At 33.7% G+C, this 25333-nt stretch overlaps 2 protein-coding genes across 2 annotated transcripts; one reads left to right on the top strand and one right to left on the bottom strand.

Moving 5' to 3' along the window:
* Positions 1-2538: 2538 nt before the first annotated feature.
* LOC120190221 (NADP-dependent alkenal double bond reductase P2-like) lies at positions 2539-19129 on the bottom strand. Its single transcript, XM_039193330.1, has 5 exons — positions 18859-19129; positions 4344-4521; positions 4076-4242; positions 2980-3062; positions 2539-2917 (listed from the first exon to the last, which is right to left on the bottom strand). Exons 1-5 carry the CDS (start codon positions 19099-19101, stop codon positions 2539-2541), a joined length of 1050 nt encoding a protein of 349 aa, XP_039049261.1. The 5' UTR covers positions 19102-19129.
* A 2300-nt stretch (positions 19130-21429) lies between these two features.
* On the top strand, positions 21430-24872 carry LOC120190697. Its single transcript, XM_039193748.1, has 6 exons — positions 21430-21868; positions 22117-22328; positions 23252-23534; positions 23640-23725; positions 23814-23905; positions 24409-24872. The coding sequence occupies exons 1-6, from the start codon at positions 21551-21553 to the stop codon at positions 24639-24641; spliced, it is 1224 nt and encodes a 407-aa protein (XP_039049679.1). The 5' UTR covers positions 21430-21550; the 3' UTR covers positions 24642-24872.
* Positions 24873-25333: the final 461 nt, after the last annotated feature.

Below are 25333 nucleotides of genomic sequence, written 5' to 3'. Positions count from 1 at the left end.
GCACAATTGGCTGAACTCTTTTATCAATTTCGGGTATTATTTTTCCACTTTTATTTCGCATTCTCACTAATCTGGTTATAGGAAAATTACTCGTTCTCGTTTTATTTCCCAACAGGACCCTTGTATGTTATCAGTGTTTGGTTAGTAACATTTTCATCGTTACCTTTAATATCGTTCGCCTTTCAAAAGTATCCGCATTGTGCCCATAAATTCCACACGAGTAACAGATGTTGTACAAGCCCTCATACTCGAGAAGTTGGAGAAATCCATCTATTCCAATACAAGATTTTAGGGGCTTATTTAAATCCACAATTATAGTTAAACGAGCAAATTTTCCTTTGCATCCCGCATGGGTGTTATAATCAAATTTCACGACTCTCCCTACCGCTCCAGCAATACGACAGAATAATGCTTTCGAGTAGTAACAGTACGACAATCCTGATAGTTTTACCCAACCAAGATTTGTGTCGGATTTTTTCGGATATCGAAAAACTTCTTCTCCAAAGTTGTACCATAAGATAACATCAATCTATTATCCACATACCTTCTGTAAGACCTTGACGTAATCAACATTGTTAGAAAATTTCACCAATTAATAATTATTCTCCAAATCCACTAATTGTAAATCTCCAACCGGCGCGGTACATAAGGGTCTTGTATCCAATAGTTATGTCCAATAAACTTATGATAAGCGTTTGTTTCATGCATTCGTCAATCTTACTATGCACTCTTTCCGAGAACCTAATGGTTGTAATTGGACCAGAATCATCAACAACACAATCTTTATCAGGAATTTCAACCTCATCTGTATCATTCAAAGAAAAGTTTCTTCTGCTCTCCTCTGTGTTTCCCGCTACCATGCATGAATAAGAAACTTTCCCTAGTTTCATGTCTTTCTTCACCTCCTTACCATCTCCCTTCACAACTTGTTCCATTCTTGTACCTGTTTTAACCTCCTCCACAACCATGGTTGTGTTATCATCTCCTAACTCCTGCACAAAATTATCCTCTTTGTTATGTGCTTTTTTGACTTACCGATTATCCATTAAAGGTGATCCCAGTCTGTCTAGTACTAGTAACGCCCCTATCATAACGATATCCTTCAGTGGCCTTCCCTTATGTATGTCTGGTACCTCCGAGTTGTGGCCCACATTAGGGTTTACAGTCGATAGTATGTTAGGGTTTTCAGATGGCAATATAAGAAAAAAAATTAGGTTTTTAATTTTACGTTATTTTAGCTTATCATTTATTTATTTGACTATTTTATGTTAGTTTACTATTTTTAATATTAAAAGTTTTTATACAAAAATTTAAATAACAATTCCCACTATAATATTTAAATATAAAGCTTAAAGGCTTTCACATTTGAACTCGCTATATATTTTGGGTGAACTACTAAAATGGGCCACTTTTTATTTTGTAAGTGCTTACTTTTTTATCATTGAAATGTAGAAATTAACATTTTAGTCAATTACATTGTTGATTTATAATGTGTTGATTACTGAAACTTTAAATGTAAATAATTTGGTGACTTGATATATTAATAAAAAGAGTTAATTTTTAATTTGACTCATAAAATTAAATAAAATATCAATTTGATTTTGAAATTTTTGATAAATCAATTTAATTATTGAATTTGATCAATATCTTTTATCGGCGGTTATCATAAATCACAATCATCTGTCATTGTCAATCACTATTGACCATCATTAACGATGACTATTGGATCTAAAATTTCTAATGTAATCTTTTTCCCAGTAAATTTTGTATAACTTGTTTTTTTTTTCTACCTTTCTTATTCTATCATATGATCAGGTTTGACGGTTGCTAATGCGATGCTAGTTCCATACCTTTTTTTATTGTCTTTTGATTTCCTAAGTTCTAGTAAACTCAATGAACAAAATCGGATAAAATACAAAGCTCGAGAGAAGACGCGGTCCTTATTTTTCATTTTCCAATGTCCTTTTTCTTCATAATTTTGGTATTTTTGACAAGTTTGCTTGGGATAACTAGGGATGGTTTGAAAACATTGTTTATTGCTGAGAATAAAATAATGTTGTCGACGGTTAATGGTTCTTTTTTTTCTTAATTTAAACAAAAAGTTAAGGTTATAATTGTTGGTCGATGTTTTTCTATAAAAAAAGAGACGGTCATAATGAAAAAGATGAAGATTGATAGATTGAAGGAGGTTCAATGGCTGTAAAAGCTTTTATATGGCTTTTAGAAACGCAAAATACGCCGTTAACAACTCCGGTGACTATGCAAGCAGCTGTTTCTTTTCTCAGTAGTGGCAATCCTTGAAGCCTAAACCCCTTTATCCTTATATAATTCTTTTGTAATGTACTGAAAAAGTACGTCGTTCACAACTCCGGCGACTATGCAAGCAGCTGTTTTTGAAATCTTGTCATCAACAAGATCATGTCCCATGACATATATATATATATATATATGTTGAGATGTCCTAGATAAAACTACTTTATTTAACTCAATTTGTTTTCTTCCATATTAAGCTATAACAATGGGAGATTGCCGATTCAATCACTCTGGAGAAACAACAACAACCTGTTTGCCCACATTGCGACCACTAAACAGACCTATCAAAGCAGCAGGTCCGTTCTCCAAGCCTTCAACAATGTCTTCCACATACTTAATCTTCCCTTCTCTTATGCAAGGCAATATAAAGTCCAAGAACTTCGAATACTGCGGATAGTACTCGGATGCTGCAAAACCTTGGACTTTGACTTTCTTGTAGAGGATCTCCATTAGATTATGTACCCCTTCCGGTTGAGCAAGATTATATTGCGATATCAACCCGCACACAGCGATGCGGCCATGGATTCTCATGTTGAGAAGCACGGCATCGAGCATTTTGCCCCCAACGTTTTCAAAGTATATATCAATGCCTTGGGGAAAACACCTGGAGATCGGTGGACGGATTAGTATATATACTATACATCTTTGTTAGATACCATGACTGACCTTTTCAAAGCTGCATTAAGACCAGGTTCTTCCTTATAATTGAAAGCATCGTCAAACCCAAATTTGTTCTTCAACAATTCAACCTTGGTTATAAGAAATAGCATGAGGTTAATAGAGATGAGTTTAAAGCCGTAAATCCAAAACAATTCATGTAGTTTCTTGAGCCATAATTGTGTTTAAAATAGGCATAATGATAAAAAAATTACTTTATATTTGACTAAATAATTACTTTGGCTCATATTCTTTTTTCAAACATTTTAGCCTCCTAACTTTTTAAATTGGGACAAAATGATCCTAATTCTATGGAAAGCGTTAGTTAACTAATGGTCACTGCTCTTTGTTAACGTGGCAAGACCTATGTGTCTAAAGTGCTAATGTGACACGTCACGTGCACTGGCAGATCCAGAAATTTAAAATTGGGGATCCAAAAATTTTAATAGTCTTCTTTTCAATATAATGGGTATGAATTTTTTTTTATTTTTTTCTTCTTCTTTTAATATATTAAACTATATTGAATATCTAATCTAAAATAATAGGTGTGCATTTGGCCCCCTATGTGGCCATATGCATCTGCCCCTAGTCACGTGTACATGAGTGATGACATGACATGTGTCATGTATTCAAAGTGATGCCATGACATGTGTCATGTGTTCAAAGTATAACGTGACAAATGCTACATGTACATAAGCAATAACATAGTATGTGCCACATGTTCAAAGTGATAACGTGAAAAATGCTACATGTGCATAAGCACTAACATAATATGTGCCACATGTTCAAAGTGATAACGTGGCATGTGTCTCGTCATCACTTTGGACAATTAGGCCTTGCCACATCAGTGAAGAGCGTAGTCAATTAACGATTTCCATCCAACCAAGGGTCACTTTATTATAAAATGAAATGTTTGGGGCTAAAATAACTATTTAATAAAACGTTAGGGGCATTGTTTGTCATTGTACCTCTAAAATATTATATATTTTTAGGTTTATTCATAGCATGTTCAGTGAATGTACCACATGTCTGTCAGTGCAATTAGATAGCTCAAACTACACATAAAGCATGAGAAGCTAAGATAAAAAAAATGTGTGGATGTAACCTTTTCTTGAGTCCCTGCACTGCCAACAACATAGCAACCCATGAGCTTTGCAAATTGGCCAACAAACTGTCCAACAGCACCGGATGCAGCCGATACAAACACATATTCCCCTTTCTTCGGACTACAAACCTCATAGAAGCCGGCATAAGCAGTCACACCAGGCATACCTGTGTTATAATCAATGAAATATCATATGATTTAGAAGAAGAAAACTTCAATATCACATATGATGAAAATACAAAGGGATGGCTAAATTTTAAGTCTTTACCAAGAATTCCAGTATAGTATGAAAGGGGTACATCAGTGTGTTGAATTTTGAAGAGTAATCTGTCTAGTTTCAGCAGAGAATACTGTTCCCAACCTGTTATGCCCCATACCAAGTCGCCTGCTCTGAACTCTGGATTACCTGAATCCATTACTTTACCCACTCCGAACCCAGTTATTGGCTGCAACAAATAATCCCAAAAAATGGTTTAAAAAACTGGGGAATGTCTCAGGAAAGGCGGGTTAATATACGGCTAATATACAGCATTACCGGATACATTAAAATGTATTTAATAAATTCGGTTTAGCGGTACCTATTATGTTGACAACTAATAATGTTTTAGGTAGAAAATATGAAAAACTATTAAAAAATTTGGTAACCGGTAAACTTTGGTTATCGGTAAGTATCTATCCTTTTTATAAAAGTGTCCATACTTTTAACATATCAAGTAAATTTTACCGGTTTTGTCATAATGAATCTGGTTTTGTCATATTTTTACCTGTTATATTGTAAATTATCTATCCTTTTTATAAAAGTGTCCATACTTATTTCACTGTGAAAATATATTTATTATTATCTTTAGTTAATATTGTTAAATTTAAAATCTAAATAATATTTTATAAAATATCAAAACAATCAAATAATTTTTTGTGTAAATGAAATTATTAAATTAATATTGTAGGTGGAAAACATGAAACACTATTAAAAAAATTGAAACATAAATTACATAACTTTCAAAAAAGTATATATCATTTTTATAAAAGTGTCCATACTTATTTCACTGTTGAAAACATATTTATTATTATATTTGGTTAATATTGTTAAATTTAAATTCTAAATAATATTTTATAAAATATCAAAACAATCAAATAAAATTTTGTGTAAATTAAATTATTAAATTAATATTGTAGGTGGAAAACATAAAACACTATTAAATAAATTGAAACATAAATTACATAACTTTAAAAGCAGTTTTAAATCCTAAAAAGTGTCGATACTTTTAAGAAATATATCGATCCAAAACGATATACCAGGTAAAAATATGATAAAACCGGTAACAAAATGATAAAACCGGTAAAATTAAAAGTGTCGATACGTTATATAAGGATCGACACTTTGTGAATTTAAAAGAGAAGCAGTTATAGCGCCTATAATGTGTCGATACTTTAAAAAAAATATCGATCCACAACGATATAACAGGTAAAAATATGATAAAACCGGTATCAAAATGATAAAAACGGTAAAATGATACCGGATATATTGAAAGTGTCGATACTTTCGTAAGTACGTGTAATAAATTATCGACACTTTCAAAGAAATAGGTAATTATCCTTTCGAAAGTATCGACACCTGACATAAAAGTATCGACACTTTTGTATTTGTATCGATTAAATATAAATAACATATCCGATGAAAATATAAGCTAAATATCCTCTGAAAATAGATAGAACGGACGAGTTTTGGAAATCGAAGAGTAATTGTTGCTGCATTTCAGAAGGCGTTTCTAAAGCGAAGTTTGTTTGTTTGTTGCTGCAGTCGAATCGAAAAGTATGTTGTCGAAACCCTAATTTTTTATTATTACAGTAATCGCGATAGGGTTTTTTATGTGTTGTTTGGGGTTTTGGAGTAAGGAAGCATTTGGGACCGATTGCAGGTAGAAATAGATATTCAAGGAAAACGATAAATGTCGATACTTTTATTAAATATTATAGGTAGAAAATGATATTATAGGTTGTATAAATGTGCCGACACATTTTGGTGTGGCCATTCAAATTTTTTTGAAGAAAACCGTTTTACCACAAGAGTAGTTATCTATATTTGTATATTGAAAAGTGTATGTAACAAAATAATTTGATTTGCGTAAACTGATATATGAAGGAAAAATGGAGTCAATGGGTTGGAAAATTGTTGGTGGAGCAGATGACTTTGAAATTGAGGCCGAGACTCGAAAGCAACCAAAGGGTGGATATATGTACTTCTAGTAAGTATCAATGTCTTTTTGTTATTATTGTTGAAATGGTAATTGGATTAAAGTATCGATAAACTTTAAATTGATTACAAATTTTAAATGTTAACAGTATGGTCGAATGCAAAAGGATGAAGGGAGATGGCACACAGAGCGGTTCGGTATGTAAAATGAAATTGACATTGAGTAGTATTAGTATTTAGTGTTAATGTATTGATTAAGAAACGTTTATGTTTAATATTAGGTGAAAAAGATGTGAGGTCCAAATGGAATTCAATGAGTGATGCTGAAAAGGAACCTTACATCACACAGTCAAGGAATGATAGTAAAGAATACAAAGAACGGAGGAAAGCACATGAAAATAAGGTATTCATTAAACTTGTAAATACGTTGATACAAATATATAAGAACTATAACATTATATATTGTTAAAAAATGTAGGAAGTTTCGACAAGATGCAGCATTAAAAGGGTGAATTTATTAATTAAACACCTTAAGGAGAAGGGTCAGTTGAATGTGCTGGGAGAAATAGGTTTTGGATCGTTGATCGGAGTAAGGGATCGACCTATTCGGAGGGAATTGTGTCGATCCTTGATGGCACAATTTGACGTCAGTCAATGTATGGCTAAGTATGGTGATTATTCATTCCCTCTGGGGTATCGACTGCTGCAGCCGTATTGGGGGTACAAAACAAAGGCAAAAGTGTTATAGAAGTCTGTAGGAGTAAGAACTGGAAAGCACTTGCCTCCAAATATGGTTTGAATCATAAGGTGACATATACTGAAGTTGAAGAGGATATCAAAAGTGGATCTTACTTGGGGGATGAGCTGAAGGCCCGAGTTCTATTGTACCTTGTCGGTATATTTCTTTGTCCAACGGGTGATACGTCAACGAACAAGGAATATATGAAGCTCATTTGCGATGAAGGCTTGAAGGGTGAATTCAATTGGGCTGAATATATCCATTCGAGATTGATTGAATCAATTATCACCTTTAAAAAGGGCAGCCAGAGATACCTCAAAGGGTGCATAGCAATCTTAGAGGTAAATGAGTTGAATCACTTTTTTGTGTTTTTATATAAAAATTCTAATTTTATTATAAATGCAGGTTGCACTGTTCGATTTTTGGTCGGGCTGTGAGGCAGTGCCGGCTTATGAAAGAACCGGAGTGGCACGCATCCGTGCATGGGGGAAGGAAGAGGTGGTTAGAGTGATGGTGAAGTTGAAGTTGGATAGAGGGAAGAAGCAAGAAATGGTAATAAATGTAATTAAATAATATTAAGAATATAATCAATGTCTTAATATTGTAATTTAATTTTTTGAAGGTTATTGGCATGATGTAGAGGAGGCAGTGGAGGCAGAGGAGAAGAAAGGAGGGATGGTTGTATTGGGGGATGAAGGTGAGTGGGACGACGGTGAAGCAAAACAGAGTAACTTCGACATTTTGATGTCTGAATTGGCTGATATCAAAAAAATCCAATTTGAAATCATGCAAAGACAATCAAGAGTCGAAGAGAAACTTGATCAAGTCGTAGAGAAACTCGAGAGGCATAAGGGGGTAGTGGAAGGAAAAATAGATGGAGTGGTGAAAGAAGTAGAGGTGTTGAGGGGTGAAGTGGTGAAAGAAGTTTCGGTGTTAAGGGGTGATATTAAGATGGTGACGGGAGAAAAATTTGAGGGAGTGGTGAAGGAGGTTGTTGATTTGAGGAGTGAACTTACGGGGTGAAGGGGGTGGTTGATAAATACTCGGATGAAGGAGCTCAATTGAAGGGTGAAATAAAAGATATGAAGAGCTATGTAGAAAAAAGTACGATGAACTGAAAAAATATGAAGAAGAAAGAGGGAGGAGAAGAAGAAGAGATGGAAGAAATGAGGAGGAAGGAGAGGCCCAATGTGCTTTATACACCGGAGAGTGTCATAGCAGCAGTTTTGGATTCGGAATGTCCTGCACCCCAGAAGAAGAAGCAGAAGGTAAGTTTAATAAAAGAATACTTAATTTGATTTTTATTATGTTGTTGTGACAAAAATTTGTATGCAAAATTGTAGGTTGAAAAAGCGGACATTCCAACTGGAATTGATGACATCGAAGCTGCAATTTGTGATTATTTATGGAATAGCGAGTTAGAATCGGGGTAAGTGAAATATATTGTTTTGTGAGTGATATTTAAATATTTCATGACAAGATATTAATCCTAATGATTCATACAGATATTCTGTAATATCAATGGGAAATCAATTCGCTACTGTATACGACGTTGCAACGTTGAAGCCTACAGAATGGGTTGGCGGTGTGGTAAGTAGAAAGTAGAAAATAAATAAAACTTATTGAATATGTTCTGATTGTGTAATTAATTTTGTTAGGTTATCGATTTGCTCGCCTGGACCATATGCTACGATTCTCAAAAGTCACACCGGAGGATTGGCTACCTTCCATACCTCTTAGTGGTGAGTTAAATTAATAAATATTGAAAAGTAGTGTTATAGACGGTAAATTAATAATGTTTGTTGCGTAATTACAGCAACAGGCGTTGGAAGCCAACAATAAAGAAAGTGTTGAGAATATTTCTACCTTCTGGGGTGTCATATTGGATAACTATGTGAAATTCACGGACTGTGAGAAGGTAAGACACCATACCAATTGCAAATGATGTTTTCGGATATAGAATGTTGAATTTTGTCAAATTGGGTGTGAAATTTGTTGCAGATAATGATCACAATAAACTACCATAATTCACACTGGTATCTGTTGGTGTTGGATATGGTAGATCATGTTGTAACAATATATGATAGTATGTTTACAACTGAAGCATCTAAACAGAGAGTGAAGGATGCTAAGAGATTGGTATGTATGTATGTATGAAAGGACATTATGTAAATTATAATGCATAATTTTTTTGGTGCATAACTTCTTCTATTTTAATGCAGATTAAAATATTAGATTCTTATAATAAGAAACGCATTTGGGTTGAGTCATGTGGATCTCTAGGAAAGTATCCCTTGAAAAACTTCAAATTTGTGGAGCATAAGAAGAATAAGCAATTGAATGGGTATGAGATGTTATCACAAATAGAAAGCTTAATTTATGCAGTATTCATCATAATTGACATGTGTGGTTTTCAAATTTTGTAACAGATATGATTGCGGCATGTATGTGATGATGTGGATGGAATCGATCGGTTCTACAGGGGCAACTGGTGATTTTGTAAGTGGATAGAAAAAATTGTTTGTGGTAAAATTGTTAAAAGCCGTAGATTGAATGCTGTAGTTGACAATACTTAACGTTCTGACAATTTGAATATAGGTTGTTGGAGACTGGGATCGATCGCGAGTATTAAATGATCTCGTAAGCCACAATCAAAATGAACGAAGACAGGAGATAACAAAAGCCGCAATATTACATAAGAATAACAAAAGGATGCAATGATGTAAATGTCGAGTTAATTTTGTATAAGATTTATAATTTTGTATACGATTTATAATTTTGTATACGATTTATATTTTTTTATGTGAATATAATTATGAATGAGATGAGAAAAGTTAGCAGTATGTTGTTGTACATGTTTCTTATACACATTAAGGGTCATGTCGATACTAATATAGTTTGTGTCGATATTTTTTTTCTAGAATGAATTTTTACAAGGTGCATCAATAAAGTGTCGATCCATATATAAAAAAGTGTCGATCCCAAAATCATCGAACCCAAAAGTATAATGTAATATGTAATTTTTTAATCTAACCGGTACAATTATACCGGTTTTATGAGAGAATAAGTCTAAATAATGTGTCGACACTAATATAGTTTGTGTCGATATTTTTTTTCCAGAATGAATTAAAAACAAGGTGCATCAATAAAGTGTCGATCCATATATAAAACGTGTCGATCCCAAAATCATCGAACCCAAAAGTATAATGTAATATGTAATTTTTCAATCTAACCGGTACAATTATACCGGTTTTATGAGAGAATAAGTCTAAATAATGTGTCGACACTAATATAGTTTGTGTCGATATTTTTTTCCCAGAATGAATTAAAAACAAGGTGCACCCATAAAGTGTCGATCCATATATAAAAAAGTGTCGATCCCAAAATCATCGAACCCAAAAGTATAATGTAATATGTAATTTTTTAATCTAACCGGTACAATTATACCGGTTTTATGAGAGAATAAGTCTAAATAATGTGTCGACACTAATATAGTTTGTGTCGATATTTTTTTCCCAGAATGAATTAAAAACAAGGTGCACCCATAAAGTGTCGATCCCAAAATCATCGAACCCAAAAGTATAATGTAATATGTAATTTTTTAATCTAACCGGTACAATTATACCGGTTTTATGAGAGAATAAGTCTAAATAATGTGTCGACACTAATATAGTTTGTGTCGATATTTTTTTTCCAGAATGAATTTTTACAAGGTGCATCAATAAAGTGTCGATCCATATATAAAAAGTGTCGATCCCAAAATCATCGAACCCAAAAGTATAATGTAATATGTAATTTTTCAATCTAACCGGTACAATTATACCGGTTTTATGAGAGAATAAGTCTAAATAATGTGTCGACACTAATATAGTTTGTGTCGATATTTTTTTCCCAGAATGAATTAAAAACAAGGTGCACCCATAAAGTGTCGATCCATATATAAAAAAGTGTCGATCCCAAAATCATCGAACCCAAAAGTATAATGTAATATGTAATTTTTTAATCTAACCGGTACAATTATACCGGTTTTATGAGAGAATAAGTCTAAATAATGTGTCGACACTAATATAGTTTGTGTCGATATTTTTTTCCAGAATGAATTTTTACAAGGTGCATCAATAAAGTGTTGATCCATATATAAAAAGTGTCGATCCCAAAATCATCGAACCCAAAAGTATAATGTAATATGTAATTTTTCAATCTAACCGGTACAATTATACCGGTTTTATGAGAGAATAAGTCTAAATAATGTGTCGACACTAATATAGTTTGTGTCGATTTTTTTTCCCAGAATGAATTAAAAACAAGGTGCACCCATAAAGTGTCGATCCATATATAAAAAGTGTCGATCCCAAAATCATCGAACCCAAAAGTATAATGTAATATGTAATTTTTCAATCTAACCGGTACAATAATACCGGTTTTATGAGAGAATATGTCTAAATAATGTGTCGACACTAATATATTTTGTGTCGATACTAATTTAAATATCAAGTGTTTTCCACCGTTTATATAGTACTCTTAATCGAGAAACCCTAAACATAAATGCAAGCAGGCAGATCTTCCTCTCCTCTTTCTTCCTTCTACCGTTATCATAAGTGACGATCAGATATTCAGGTAAATTTATCGATATTTTATGGGTTTGATTGATTTCTATATTGGAGTTTTTATCCTGAATGTGTTTGTGTTCCATTGTAATAGGGGTAGCATCCAACCAAAATGGCTCCAAAACGTCAGCGTCAGAAGCGAGGTCTTTCTCAAAGCTCTTCTCAACCCAGTTCTTCTCAACCACCTCCTTCTGTAACAAACGATTCTTCTGAGGAAATCAGGTCCTTCGAAACTCTGAACTTTAGATCCGACATGGAGAAACAAAGATGGCAGACGAGTTTTAAAGTAAGGAAGATTCGTCCCGAACGTGTCATTGACCTGGGTTTCTTGTTTGATGATAAATATGCATTTAGTTTTAAATCCACATTTACATCTTGGGGTTGGCTTGAATTCCTTGGTGTAGAACCAAGATATTATCCCAACCTAGTTAGAGTCTTCTACAACAATGCTTCCTTACAGCACGAGCCTAATAAGACTAATATAATAGGAATTAATACACATGTCATGGGGAAGGATATATATATCTCCAGAAACTATTGCGGAGGGTTTAGGTGTAGCGAATACAGGGGATTCAGATGAAAATGGTGTAGATTGGTCTACAATTAAACGGGTTACTAGAAATAGCCCAATTCACCTCGATGTAGAGTCGAGAGTGTTTCACAAAATGCTCACATGGTATATCCGGCCTAGTGGGGGAAAACATTCAACGCTTCGAGACAGCGATTATTGGTGGATAGCAAAGTATAAATCCAAAACGGCTCCAAACATTGCAAAACTCATATTTAATACAATTGTATATATGGTCACAAAGGGAGCAACAATTTCAACTACACTACCATATGGATGTGTCATCACCCATCTGTTGAAGAAGAAGGAAGTTGATTTTTCGCATGACGCCCCTGTTCGATTAACCCGCAAGATTGACATGGTATTTATTAAAAAAGCGGGATATGATTTTGTTGAAAAACTCGGTTGGAAGCGTGTCAAGGAGGTCGGATTAGATCAAGAGAGGGAGGAAATGGACCCCGTTGGCCATGAAGAAGAGCAACCAAGTGGAGACGCAATGATGGAAGAAGCAACAGTTGCAGAGGATGTCACAATTAAGACCGTGATGGAATACATGGTCAATTTTCGGGAGCATATTGATTCCCTTGTGAGTGGAATGCGATCCGATATTTCATCATTGCAACGTGAAGTCTCCATGTTGCGTAACGAATTACGTCAACGACATCAAACGAGTTAGGTAATTCATTATCTATGTTTCTTAACATTTACACGTTCTGAACTTTATTTTATTTTCTTTTAACAGATGTGGACAACCAATCGGTCGCAGAAGATGAAGCTGACGATGAAGATGACGATGATGATGATGATGACGATGATGATGAAGATGATGATCCAAACAAGTATATCGTGTCTGCAACGCCGCCTTCAAGAAAACTTTTAATTTTTGATCTCAACGGTGTCCTTGCCTACATCCCAAGACTGCCGGCAGGTTTTAATTCTATTCTTTTGTATCCATTATTTTAACATATAAGCGTAGAACTTTAATCTCATTTTCTTCATGTTGTAGATGTTGTCCTCAGAAGAGGATTATTTGAATTTATGCAATTTTGTGTCGACAATTTTGTTGTTGCCCTTTGGTCTTCAAAGATGAGGTTAGAACATGTTTGAGGCAATTGAATTACTGTAGTCAAAATCGTTAATATACATTTGAATGTTAACATTCAATCTTGATTACAATCTCAGGCATAACGTCGACCGTGTACTTGAGAAACTACCTGTATTTTCCGAGCATTTTCTATTCGTGTGGGTAAGATGAATGTCATTACAGTTTGCTGACTTTTCCTTGTCTATGATTCCTACATATTTATGTTCGACTGTTTGTGAACAGGATCAAAAAAAATGCAAAACATACGATTCTGTTACCTATTGTAAAGATCTCAATGATGTTTGGAACGCGTGTCCAGATTTTAACGAGCTAAATACACTTTTGGTCGATGATTCAGCGGAAAAAATGATTTATAATCCGGTAGGTTGCATTTATGCAATATGTTTCTGATCAGTTGAACAGGTGTTCAGACATTGATTATTTTAACAACTTATGTGTTTATATAGAAATACAATTACATATGTCCACATACCTTTGACGCTGCTTCCCATTCGAACGACAAAGCTCTAGGTATGACACAAATTTATTCATGCTTATGCGAATTTAATTTATTGTTAGTAAAATTGCACCTCATTAGTTTGATAATTGAAATTATTTATGTATGTCCTCAGAAAAAGGCGGAAACATACGAGAGTATTTGGAAAATTTGTTGAAGGCCTCTAATGTTCCGGACTTCGTTAGAAACAACCCTTTTTCATCGGATTAATTTTGTTTGTCGGTACATTATTTGAACATTCTTGTGTATTTAAATTTTGGTGTGATTATATTGTATGTATATTTTCATTAATTATTCCATATTTGCTTCTATGTGTACATATACATTTGAGTGAGTTTTAAGATATTAATTTAGTAATTATAGGCGTCTAATGATTAATTTTTTACGTTACGGTATATATTATTGTTAAATTAAAAATTCTTAATATTATTTTATAAAATATCAACACAATCAACTAATTTTTTGTGCAAATGAAATTATTAAATTAATATTGTAGGTGGAAAACATGAAACATACTTAAAAAATATTGAAACATAAATTACATATCTTTAAAAAAAGTTTCGATCCTTTTTATAAAAAGTATGGACACTTTCAACATATTATAATAAAATAGATAATTTTGTAATATAACCGGTATAAATATACCGGTCTTATGCGCGAATAGGTCTACAACCTACAACCTATATCGACACTTTTTAATATTGTGTCGGTACTTTATGTCCATATTGGAAGAAAAATGTGTCGATACAATTTAAAAAAGTGTCGACATTTTACACATCGGAACCCATAATTATAATGTAATAGATAATTTTGTAATATAACCGGTATAAATATACCGGTCTTATGCGCGAATAGGTCTACAACCTATATCGACACTTTTTAATATTGTGTCGGTACTTTATGTCCATATTGGAAGAAAATTGTGTCGATATAATTTAAAAAAGTGTCGACATTTTACACATCGGAACCCATAATTATAATGTAATAGATAATTTTGTAATATAACCGGTATAAATATACCGGTCTTATGCGCGAATAGGTCTACAACCTATATCGACACTTTTTAATATTGTGTCGGTACTTTATGTCCATATTGGAAGAAAATTGTGTCGATATAATTTAAAAAAGTGTCGACATTTTACACATCGGAACCCATAATTATAATGTAATAGATAATTTTGTAATATAACCGGTATAAATATACCGGTCTTATGCGCGAATAGGTCTACAACCTATATCGACACTTTTTAATATTGTGTCGGTACTTTATGTCCATATTGGAAGAAAAATGTGTCGATACAATTTAAAAAGTGTCGACATTTTACACATCGGAACCCATAATTATAATGTAATAGATAATTTTGTAATATAACCGGTATAAATATACTGGTTTTATGAGCGAATAGGTCTACAACCTATATCGACACTTTTTAATATTGTGTCGGTACTTTATGTCCATACCATTTAAAAAGTGTCGGTAATTTGAAGTAACGCGGTTTTTCTTCCTTCATTCAAAATATTTATATGTACATACAATAGGAGTGATGTTGATACTTACGATATATTATATGGAGATCGTTGTCATTCCATTCCGTCTTCGAAAAAATCAGTTGATGTAGGCTGTGTGCTTGTACTCAAACTAAGCTTGACTTGAGGACATGTTAGTTTGTTATGCCCCTCACCGTTGCAGTACCCACATCGCCTAATTTGCTTCTCGACCTTGTTCTTCGGCACTTCTTTTCGCTTGCGTTGTTTTCGTTGAGGGTCACGAACATTGTTTACTACAATGCTCTGGTTGACTGAATGATTCAAACCAAACGAGTTTTCTAATTCTTCTATTAGTTTTTTCATCTCATCTCTTGCGGTTTTGAAAGACTCGTCTGTCTTTGATGCAATGTAGCATAACCTACTTGACGTTGAACGTAGAGCAGCGAACCTTGCCATTTGCATCACTTCTGGAGACACATTCAAATCAACATAGCTGGGTGCAGAAGCCTTCGCATCATTAGTCCACCTACTTTGAATCAAAGTCCCGGGCAAATATGTGTAGTCCAATTGCTTCAAAATGTGAAGTTGATGGCGACACGGAAGTCCAACGGTCTCGAATTTTTTGCAGGAGCAAATTAGAGTTTTCGTACGAGAATCAAAACTAATTTCAAATTTCCTATTTTTTTCTGCGTACTTTGACAAAATATAATGTTGACATTCATCTGATAAGGACTTAATCTCTGCCTCAATCCGGTACAATGTCTCCCGTGTAAGTTCATCTTGGAACACACGAAAAGATTCGCGGGTAAAAATCGCAGCGGCATGGCTTTCAAGGTCGACCAGTTTTGTGATCTGGAAGGGCTTCGTATGGGAACTTAAGTAATCCGCTTTCAACTCGTTCATACGCATTCTACTAATTCCATCTTCAATTGCACGAACAACATCTAAATATGTCTTCTTGTGTTTCAGTGCAATAGCTAGTGAAGCATTCATAGACTCGCACCTTTGTGTTGAGCGAATATTGGCAAAGAAATGACCGGTTAGATATGCTTGTGCCCATAAGTGTCGTGTATTTCCCTTCTCAATCACCCATGGATGCTTTTGGACGTTGAATTCTGAAACAATCGAACGCCATTGAATATCAAATTCCTTGGTTGTCCACCAGGAAGCCATGCATTTTGAGAATGCTGCTGTAAACTTTGGGTCACCAATGTTAGCTTGTGCATTGCGAGAAAGATGCCAAGAACATAATCTGTGCTTAGCATAAGGGATAACAGATTTGATAGCCCTCTGCATTGCCCTATCCCCATCGGTTACAACAGAAATAGGTGATTTATTCATCATGGCTTCTAAAAAATTCTGTAGCACCCACTCGAAAGATTGAGACGTTTCGTCAGCGATTATGGCAGTGGCAACACAATTGTGTTATGGTGATGATTGACACCAACAATAGGCATAATTGGTCGACCATACAAATTATCTTTGTACGTTGTGTCGAACGCAATTACATCACCGAAGCATGTGTAATCCGATCTCGATGTAGAATCCGACCAAATAAGATTATACAATGCCCCCGATTCGTCTACCGAGTATGTCATAAAAAACCCGGGATCATCATGTTTCTTATAATCAAAGTAGGCAATAAGCGCATTCACATCCCCATCGACGATTTCCTTTGCTTTACCTCTTTGAAGTGCATTGTAGAGGTCTTTATGTGTAAATCCAACATTATGATAGCCCCCTGCCTGCTGCGTTAAATAGTTCATTACTTGTGACGTGCCAACACCGACCTCTTTCAATGTTGTTGCCTCATCGATATCAGCCTTACTTACAGCTCGATTAGAACGCATAAATGGTGTCATAGCAGATGTGCACAATGCATGATTATGTTTCTGATCAGACTTACTTATAACCCACTGATCGTTTGTATTTGTTGCTGTAACTACGACTCTAGCCTTACATCCTGTTCTTGTGACTGGCGTATGAGCACGTTGACGATCAACAGTATTGACTTTTGATACTCGAAACCCTTCTTTGGAACAACAAAATTCTTGTGTCTTCACATTCCCTTCCACGTCAAGCCGTGTTGTTCCCTTACGTGCACTAAACCCATGTTCCCGTGCGAATCCCTTGTAAAAGTGCCAAGCTTGATCACGTGAACAGAAGAGCTGACCAACCAATCTGTCAGATTCATCAACATTATGTACTTCATGGCATTCCTCGGTTGGCTTAACATTGTCTACATCAGTATTATCCATGGCAAAAATTTTGTTGTGCAAGTTCAGTGCTCCAGGAGTTGATGGATATGTAAACGAAGGTTCATTTTGAACATGTTTCTGTAGTTAAAGGGTGGGTACAACATTAAATTCGCAGTACATATTTAGGTATGTACAATAACTACAAGTATATTATCATTTTAAATTCGCAGTACACTGTTAAAAAAATTGAAACATAAATTACATAAGATGTAATAGGTAGCCCTTATATAATGTAATAGGTATCGTTTATATAATGTAATAGGTAATGGTTATATTGTAAAGTGTCTATCCTTTTTATAAAAGTGTCCATACTTTTTTCACTGTGGAAAACATTAATTTAAGGTTATCTTTTGAGTGAGTTTTAAGATATTAATTTAGTAATTATAGGCGTCTAATGATTTATTTTTTACGTTACGGTATATATTATTAAATTAAAAATTCTAAATAATATTTTATAAAATATCAAAACAATCAAATAATTTTTTGTGCAAATGAAATTATTAAATCAATATTGTAGGTGGAAAACATGAAACACTGTTAAAAAAATTGAAACATAAATTACATAAGTTTTAAAAAAAGTATCGATCCTTTTTATAAAAAGTATGGACACTTTCAATATAATAGGTAAACATATGATGTAATAGGTAGCCCTTATATAATGTAATAGGTATCGTTTATATAATGTAATAGGTAATGGTTATATTGTAAAGTGTCTATCCTTTTTATAAAAGTGTCCATACTTTTTTCACTGTGGAAAACATTAATTTAAGGTTATCTTTTGAGTGAGTTTTAAGATATTAATTTAGTAATTATAGGCGTCTAATGATTTATTTTTTACGTTACGGTATATATTATTATTAAATTAAAAATTCTAAATAATATTTTATAAAATATCAAAACAATCAAATAATTTTTTGTGCAAATGAAATTATTAAATCAATATTGTAGGTGGAAAACATGAAACACTGTTAAAGTATCGATCCTTTTTATAAAAAGTATGGACACTTTCAATATAATATAATGTAATAGGTAAATTTGCAATGCTATCGGTATAAATATACTGGTTTACTTATAAAATAGGTAAATATAAGCGCTACCTATTACATTATATAAGCGCTACCTAGTATGTTATTGTACTTTATAATATTTCCGGTTAAATAATATAACATAACCGGTCTAAATTTTAACCAGTCACTTGTTTAACCGGTCACGCCGTATATTAGCCGTTTTTTAGGCGCCACACCGCAGAACGACCCAAAAAACTGGGTTTTGATTATGGATGCAAATGAATCCGATCCCAAAGAGATTTGACAAGAAAAGAGAGATACAGAGCCAGGGGTATAGGGACTGAAAATCCCAGAACTGGATTTCATTAAGAGCCGCATATAAGGATCACATGATAAGTAAAGATTCTTCACGACAATGTCTTTGGAACCAGGCGCCACTCTCAGTTTTTGATTCCCGGTAGTGATGATCGCCATGTCTGATTCCCTCGGAAACCCAGTAACGTAATCCTTGAATATCACCTGTTTGTTGCTTACAACTGCTTCTTTATCACTACCAGCCGCCATTGTTATCTGTGCTCTCTCTGGTGAAGGTGTGTTTTCTTTTCAAGATCAATGTAAAAATGTTTTAGCTTGACCTATCCACAGAAGTCTCGGGAACGACTAATGCGAGGCTGAAAAGCAAGGAACTTTGCCAACAGATAACTCTGACGTCATCTTTAACGCCATATTCAGTATTAGAGGTAAGGGAGATTATTGTTTGGGTAGAATCTTTCTATTTGAATTCGATTTCAAATTAAAAAATTTATATGTATTTAACTCATTTTAGGTTTAAGAGGATCTCTTGATTTAAAATGTAATCTAATTTTAAGTTAAAATTTATATATAACTCGACTTGATTTATATATAATGAAAATCAACGTGATATGGTATTACAATTATATCTTGTATATTTAGAGATCTAATAACATAGATTATGTTTATTCAATTAGATCCTTGTTTTAATAATAAAATTGAATATATATGTATATATATAGTGACTGAGCTACAACTTGGTGAGGATAGACACTTGTTTACTTTAAAATTTGAATTTTTTTTGAATAATTATTTATTTTATTGACAATGCACATCTAAAAATTTTATTTTTGTTCACCCCATTCAAAAATTTTATGTTATTAACATATGTATTTCTACCCTAAAAAATATTTATGGATCCATCAATGTATATACATGTGTGTATATATATATATCTGAACTCAATTTGATCATATTTTTCAAAAATATCAGATGTAATCTAAACTATTTTTTAGAAAATTACCTAATCGAATCAGATTAAGTCAAAATCTATTATGCCCAAGAAAAATGTCAATTTCCATCATCATAGTTTGCGTAGGGTCTTGCTGAAGAATAGGTAGATGTTAGATATAGTTGTATCTTAAAAAGATTAAGATTTTCATATAATTTAGATTTTTTTTTACATTTTCAATTAAGGTTATAATTTTACATTTATAAATTTTTATAATTAAGTAATTTTAAATTTCTAATATAACTTCTTATTTTTCATCATTCAACATAAAATCTACCGTAATGAATGTGATGGAATGCGATAACACTATTGTTGTAGGCTTGCTCAAAACCGAGCAAGGGAGCAAACTCAGTTTTATGAGTGAGGATGATAAAGGATTCATTTATTGCAATAAGTTTAATCACGTTCGCATCGACCACATATATAGTGAATCCAATGCTGTAACGGATGTGATGGTTAAATGTTTCGTATTATTTCTGTAAATGTGATGAGATAGATTGTGAATTATTTAAGTTCGATTCAATTAAAATTTAATTAACACTTGAATTGAATGGGTTCGAATTTAAACTCAACTCGAATTCTTAACGAGTAGAAGGGAAATATTTTATATCTATTCGAAAAGCTAATCAACAACTCAAAAGAGTAATATATTAATTTTTTTAAAAAAATTAAAATATTAATAATATTAATATTTATATTGGGTTTTTTTTTAAAATACAATATAATACTTTCATGTACTCAAAGTTCAGGTTCAACTTTGGATCGAACTCAAGTTTGAATATCAATCGAACTAAGTCTGAAAATGTTTCGAGTTCAAGTTTTTTCGAGCTCGAGTCAAGCTTCAATTTTTGAGTTTGAGTCGAGCTTAACAATTTTAAAATTTGTGAATTTTCAAGTCAAGTAGAATTAAATTTTAAACTTTTTTTATATGTGTTTAAGCATTAATAACATACAAAGTTTCATTTTTTCAAAAGAATTTCGAACCAAATCAAACTTAACAATATTCAAACTCGACTCATTTGCATCTCTATATCATATCACACCAAATGCAATCAAGGGAATTCGACACCCTCTTCCGCTGCTCAAAGGCCTTTCTTGATGATTTAGATGTTGTTAATAGTAGCATTATTGTTTTATATAGAAACTAATACATGCTTAACATATTCTTGAATCATATGGTTTCTAATCACGGTCCAAAAATTAAAAACTGAGAGTATAAAATTGTAATATTTTATTTTTCTAAATAAACATATGTTATTTATTTAAAATTTTAATTATTAATAACATATATACATCTTACAAATATAATTGTTAAAATTTAATTATTTTAATCAAAACAATATATATTTTACTATCGAAACTCCTTAATGATTTTAAAAAATCTAATTCTTTATAAGGGGAGAAATTAAAATTGAATATCAATTAAAACTCGGTGTTAATAGATATTTTACATTAATTACACCGCAGATTGGCATTGGAATCACTAATAGATGGGGCGTGATGTGACTAAAACAATAGAAATTTAGGGATACGCTGCTCTGATATGTAATTATCGCATTATTCGTTGCCTCTTTTAAAAGCACATCTCTCTGCCTTGAAACTTTGTGTTCTTCCTTAATCGCGTTGACCATTCTATCCTTCATCTTCTTCTTCCCACTTCTCTGCAATCCTTTCTCTTTTGATCCGCACGGTACCCAAAAGAAATCGAATATGTTGGGGGCAGGATTGGAATTCAGGAGAATTCAAGGCGAAGATCGCTTTTACAGTCCACCCAAAGCGAGAAGAGAGAACCGGAATCAGCAGAACGATCAGCCATGGAGGGATCAAACCGATGTTTCCGCGACTCAATCGAAGGATAAACTTGTCGTCACTCATGTGAACCGGGAGTCTCAGAAGGTGGTTGGTTCAACTGAGAATCCCAAACCGGTGTCGATTCCCATTTCCGAACCGATTGTTTCTCCTTTGAGTAATTTAGAGCGGTTTTTGGAGTCGGTCATGCCTTCCGTCCCTGCGCTCCATCTCTCTAAGGTTTATTCAATCTCAATATGATAATATTTTTTGGGTTGTTTAATTCCTTGTGTATTTCTTTCGTTTAAATTAGTTTTCCTTATAGTTTTTTTAAGTGAAAAAACGGGAATACTTTTTTTGATGTTGTTTATCAAGTGGTGAAACTGAATGACTTAAAAAACGTGAAAAAAATTGGTGTAACTTTTAGGAGATCGAGTAATTTCTGTTAAAAAAAACTGTGATTGATATTTGAAATTGGGGTGTGGCAGACGAAGATGACAGGGTGGCGGACGTTTACCGATGAGTTTGAGCCATATTTTGTATTAGGTGATTTGTGGGAGTCGTTCAAAGAGTGGAGTGCATATGGAGTAGGTGTCCCACTAATTTTGAATGACTGTGATTCTGTTGTACAGTACTATGTACCTTATTTATCTGGTATTCAAATATACGCCGATCCGGTGAAGCTGTCTGCCAAGTCAAGGTAAATTATGCATTGCTATCATTGAAGTTTATTCCGAGTAAACTTTGATATCTTATTTTTAATTTTAGAGTAGTGTATTATTCTTACCGTGAATTTTAATGAAGTCCCCTTATTTTTCAATGCCTCTGTGCTATATTTCTATGTTGAGGGCTTATTGCTTGCTTTGAACAGAAATAATACGGTTCCAATCTATTTAGTTAAAGCATGATGCTCTTCTTGGAATGTAATTAAATACAATCTGTAACTCTGAAAGTTTGGTTCTTATGCTCACATTGTCTTAAGTTTCCTGTGCTGCATTATCTGGATTTAGCCGTTCTTTGGTTTAAGCCTTCTTTCCCTTGTGTTCAGTATGATGGGAGTATTTTTAACTTTTTTTGTAGCATTTTTCTTTTGTGTGAAAGTGAAGATAAGCTCTTGACTTGATAAGCCCTATCTCATCCTTCCAAATGCAAAATCCTTTTTATTGCGTACCAGTTCCTGTTTATTGTCAAAACGCCATGTGTGCGGTGACAATTTTGAAGTGAGTCCATAAATGTGCCTTAAAGTGAATCAATTACTGTCTTAAATAAAATTATGCACACCACAGTATTGTTTGTGGGGATATCAACATAATTATTTGTTTTCTGTTGAGAATTTTTCAATAAAAAGGTTGTATGTGGAGTTGAAATGGTGAACATTACTATTTATAATTTTTTTATTCTTGTTCTTTGTTTGCTTCCTCTCGTTTTCTGGTCCAAGCAAATGAATTTGATGTCAAATCACCTGCTCCCCACCCCCACCAAAAAAAATACACACACAAAGAACCCACCTCTTTTTTTGCTTAGTATGTCAACAGTTGTTAACGTTTTGGTTCTTGCATCAGAATTTAAAATAATACACTATATTTTATTATTTTGTATAATTATTTATTCCCTTTAAGATAGGCAACCAGGCGAGGAAAGTGATAGTGACTTTAGGGACTCGAGTAGTGATGGTAGTAGTGATTGTGAACTTGAAAGAGGAGCAAATGTTTCGAGAGAGAAAAGAAATCACCACATGGCCAGTGAGATGTCTCTTAGGATGGACAGATTGTTCATTGGAGACCAGCAGATACTTCAAGAAGACTTCTCTAGTGATGAGGGTGAATCTGTCAACTCTCGAAGTTGTCTGATTTTTGAGTATTTTGAACAAGATACTCCTTATAGCCGTGAACCTTTAGCCAACAAGGTTAGTGTCCATTTCATTCCTATCTTTTCTACCGCAGGAGGTTTTTAGTGTCCAGATCAACACATCTCCCTGCTCTTCAGCTTCTAAACTTATCTGTGGGAACAGATTGCAGATCTAGCTTTCCGATTCCCCGAATTGAAGACACTAAGAAGCTGTGATTTATTATCTTCCAGTTGGATATCTGTGGCATGGTATAATTATCGTTTTTTTCTTGACATTACATTTATTTTCAATCTTGTTTTAGCATATATGATATATGTTATTTTGAATTTTTTGTAGGTATCCAATTTACAGGATACCTACTGGACCTACATTAAAAGATCTAGATGCTTGCTTTCTGACTTATCATTGTCTTCAGACACCTGTAGGAGGTAATATCAATTTCTTTTTAGAACATTTTCCCCTATTTGTGTGGACGTGGAAATGATGCCAGGCTTTCTTGTTAAGTGATCTTTTCTAGCTTTGCTTGTAGTTGTGAATCTTTTTCATCTCTAAAAGGTTTTGTGAACAACTGTGTCAAATGGTGTTGACAGTCTGTCATAATGTGTCTAACTAGTAAAATTTGAGAACCAATGCTAAGGGTTTTAAGAGCCATATCTTTTCATCACATTTTCGCAAAAGTTTACTGCTTACTGAAAATCTTGCTCTGTTTACACTCAGTTGTATTTTCTGTTCATTTCTTGGTAGATAGGGATGTTGTTTGTAATGGCTTTTTGCACCTGAATATTTACTAAAATACAGAGTGCATAAACTGGTGTTTTATAGACTTGCCATTACTAAGAAACAGTGTGTGCTTGCTTAAGTTTTGGTAGCACCCATTTATTGGCAAAGAAATCTTTGTCTGTTTTCTTTGCTTTAACTTGTCATATTTCAGGCGGAGAAAGTGCTCAAGCACCGACCATGACATGTTCCAATGACATGGATTGTCTTCCAAAGATGTCATTGCCTGTTTTCGGGCTTGCTTGGTACAAATTCAAGGCTTCATTGTGGACACACAATGGAACACATGATTGTCACTTGGTAAACAGCCTCTTTCAGGCTGCAGACAATTGGCTGAGACTTCTTCAGGTCAATCAGCCAGATTTCACATTTTTCTGCCGCAGGTGATATTCAGATTTCCCTGTAATGGTAGTATACCGATAAATACCAGAGGGGAAGTGCAATCGTTACTCATCGAACAACACCTCTACAAATTATAATACCTCAGTTTTGGAGGTCAAAAGCAAAAGTGCAATCTGGGGTTTGTCATCTTGTATAAAAGAACTGCGAAAAATATACGACACAGAATACTTTGGGATGGAAGTGAAGTAAAGCTTTCGAAATAAGGCTTTAGAGGAAGTGAAGGGAGAAAATTTCAACATCAGAAGCTGGAGTGCTGAGCTTGAGCCCCAGTGTGAAGGTGGTTTTCCCGCTCTGAGGATATGTTAGTTTCATCTGACCTTCTTTTTCTTTTTCCCTATTTCTATTTTGAATTGTGGATAAGAAAAACAGGCATTTTTTCTGTTTGGTGTCCTGATGATCAAAATGTGGGATTTCGTGTTTTACTTGACCTTAAATAGGGGATTTTGGTATGTTGGTTGTTTGAGATGTCCCTTAATGTGTTTGTAATGCTAATTTTTATTAGTAATTTATAATCTCAGACAAACCGTTGTCAAGAGAATGGATACCAATGAATTGGAGTTTCTGTTTGTATGCTCTGAATAACATCAATTAGTTCCACTGCTAGTGGTAATGCACATGAAGTGTAATGTGATATGAGGTGATCCTTTTAGAGGAAAATAGACATTGAATTGTAACAT

Source organism: Hibiscus syriacus, unplaced genomic scaffold, assembly GCF_006381635.1.
Source record: "Hibiscus syriacus cultivar Baekdansim isolate YM2019G1 unplaced genomic scaffold, ASM638163v2 tig00116962_pilon, whole genome shotgun sequence".
Taxonomy (NCBI): Eukaryota; Viridiplantae; Streptophyta; class Magnoliopsida; order Malvales; family Malvaceae; genus Hibiscus; species Hibiscus syriacus.
This window is presented reverse-complemented; position numbering and strand designations above follow the sequence as displayed.

Coding starts and splice junctions, on each gene's coding strand:
- LOC120190697 (XM_039193748.1), top strand. CDS start 21,551: ATGTTGGGGGCAGGATTGGAATTCAGGAGAATTCAAGGCGAAGATCGC. Junction 23,726..23,813: donor AGTTGGATATCTGTGGCATG/GTATAATTATCG, acceptor AATTTTTTGTAG/GTATCCAATTTACAGGATAC. Junction 23,906..24,408: donor TCTTCAGACACCTGTAGGAG/GTAATATCAATT, acceptor GTCATATTTCAG/GCGGAGAAAGTGCTCAAGCA.
- LOC120190221 (XM_039193330.1), bottom strand. CDS start 19,101: ATGGCGGCTGGTAGTGATAAAGAAGCAGTTGTAAGCAACAAACAGGTG. Junction 4,522..18,858: donor GTCCCTATACCCCTGGCTCT/GTATCTCTCTTT, acceptor TATTTGTTGCAG/CCAATAACTGGGTTCGGAGT. Junction 2,918..2,979: donor CTTAATGCAGCTTTGAAAAG/GTCAGTCATGGT, acceptor ACCGATCTCCAG/GTGTTTTCCCCAAGGCATTG.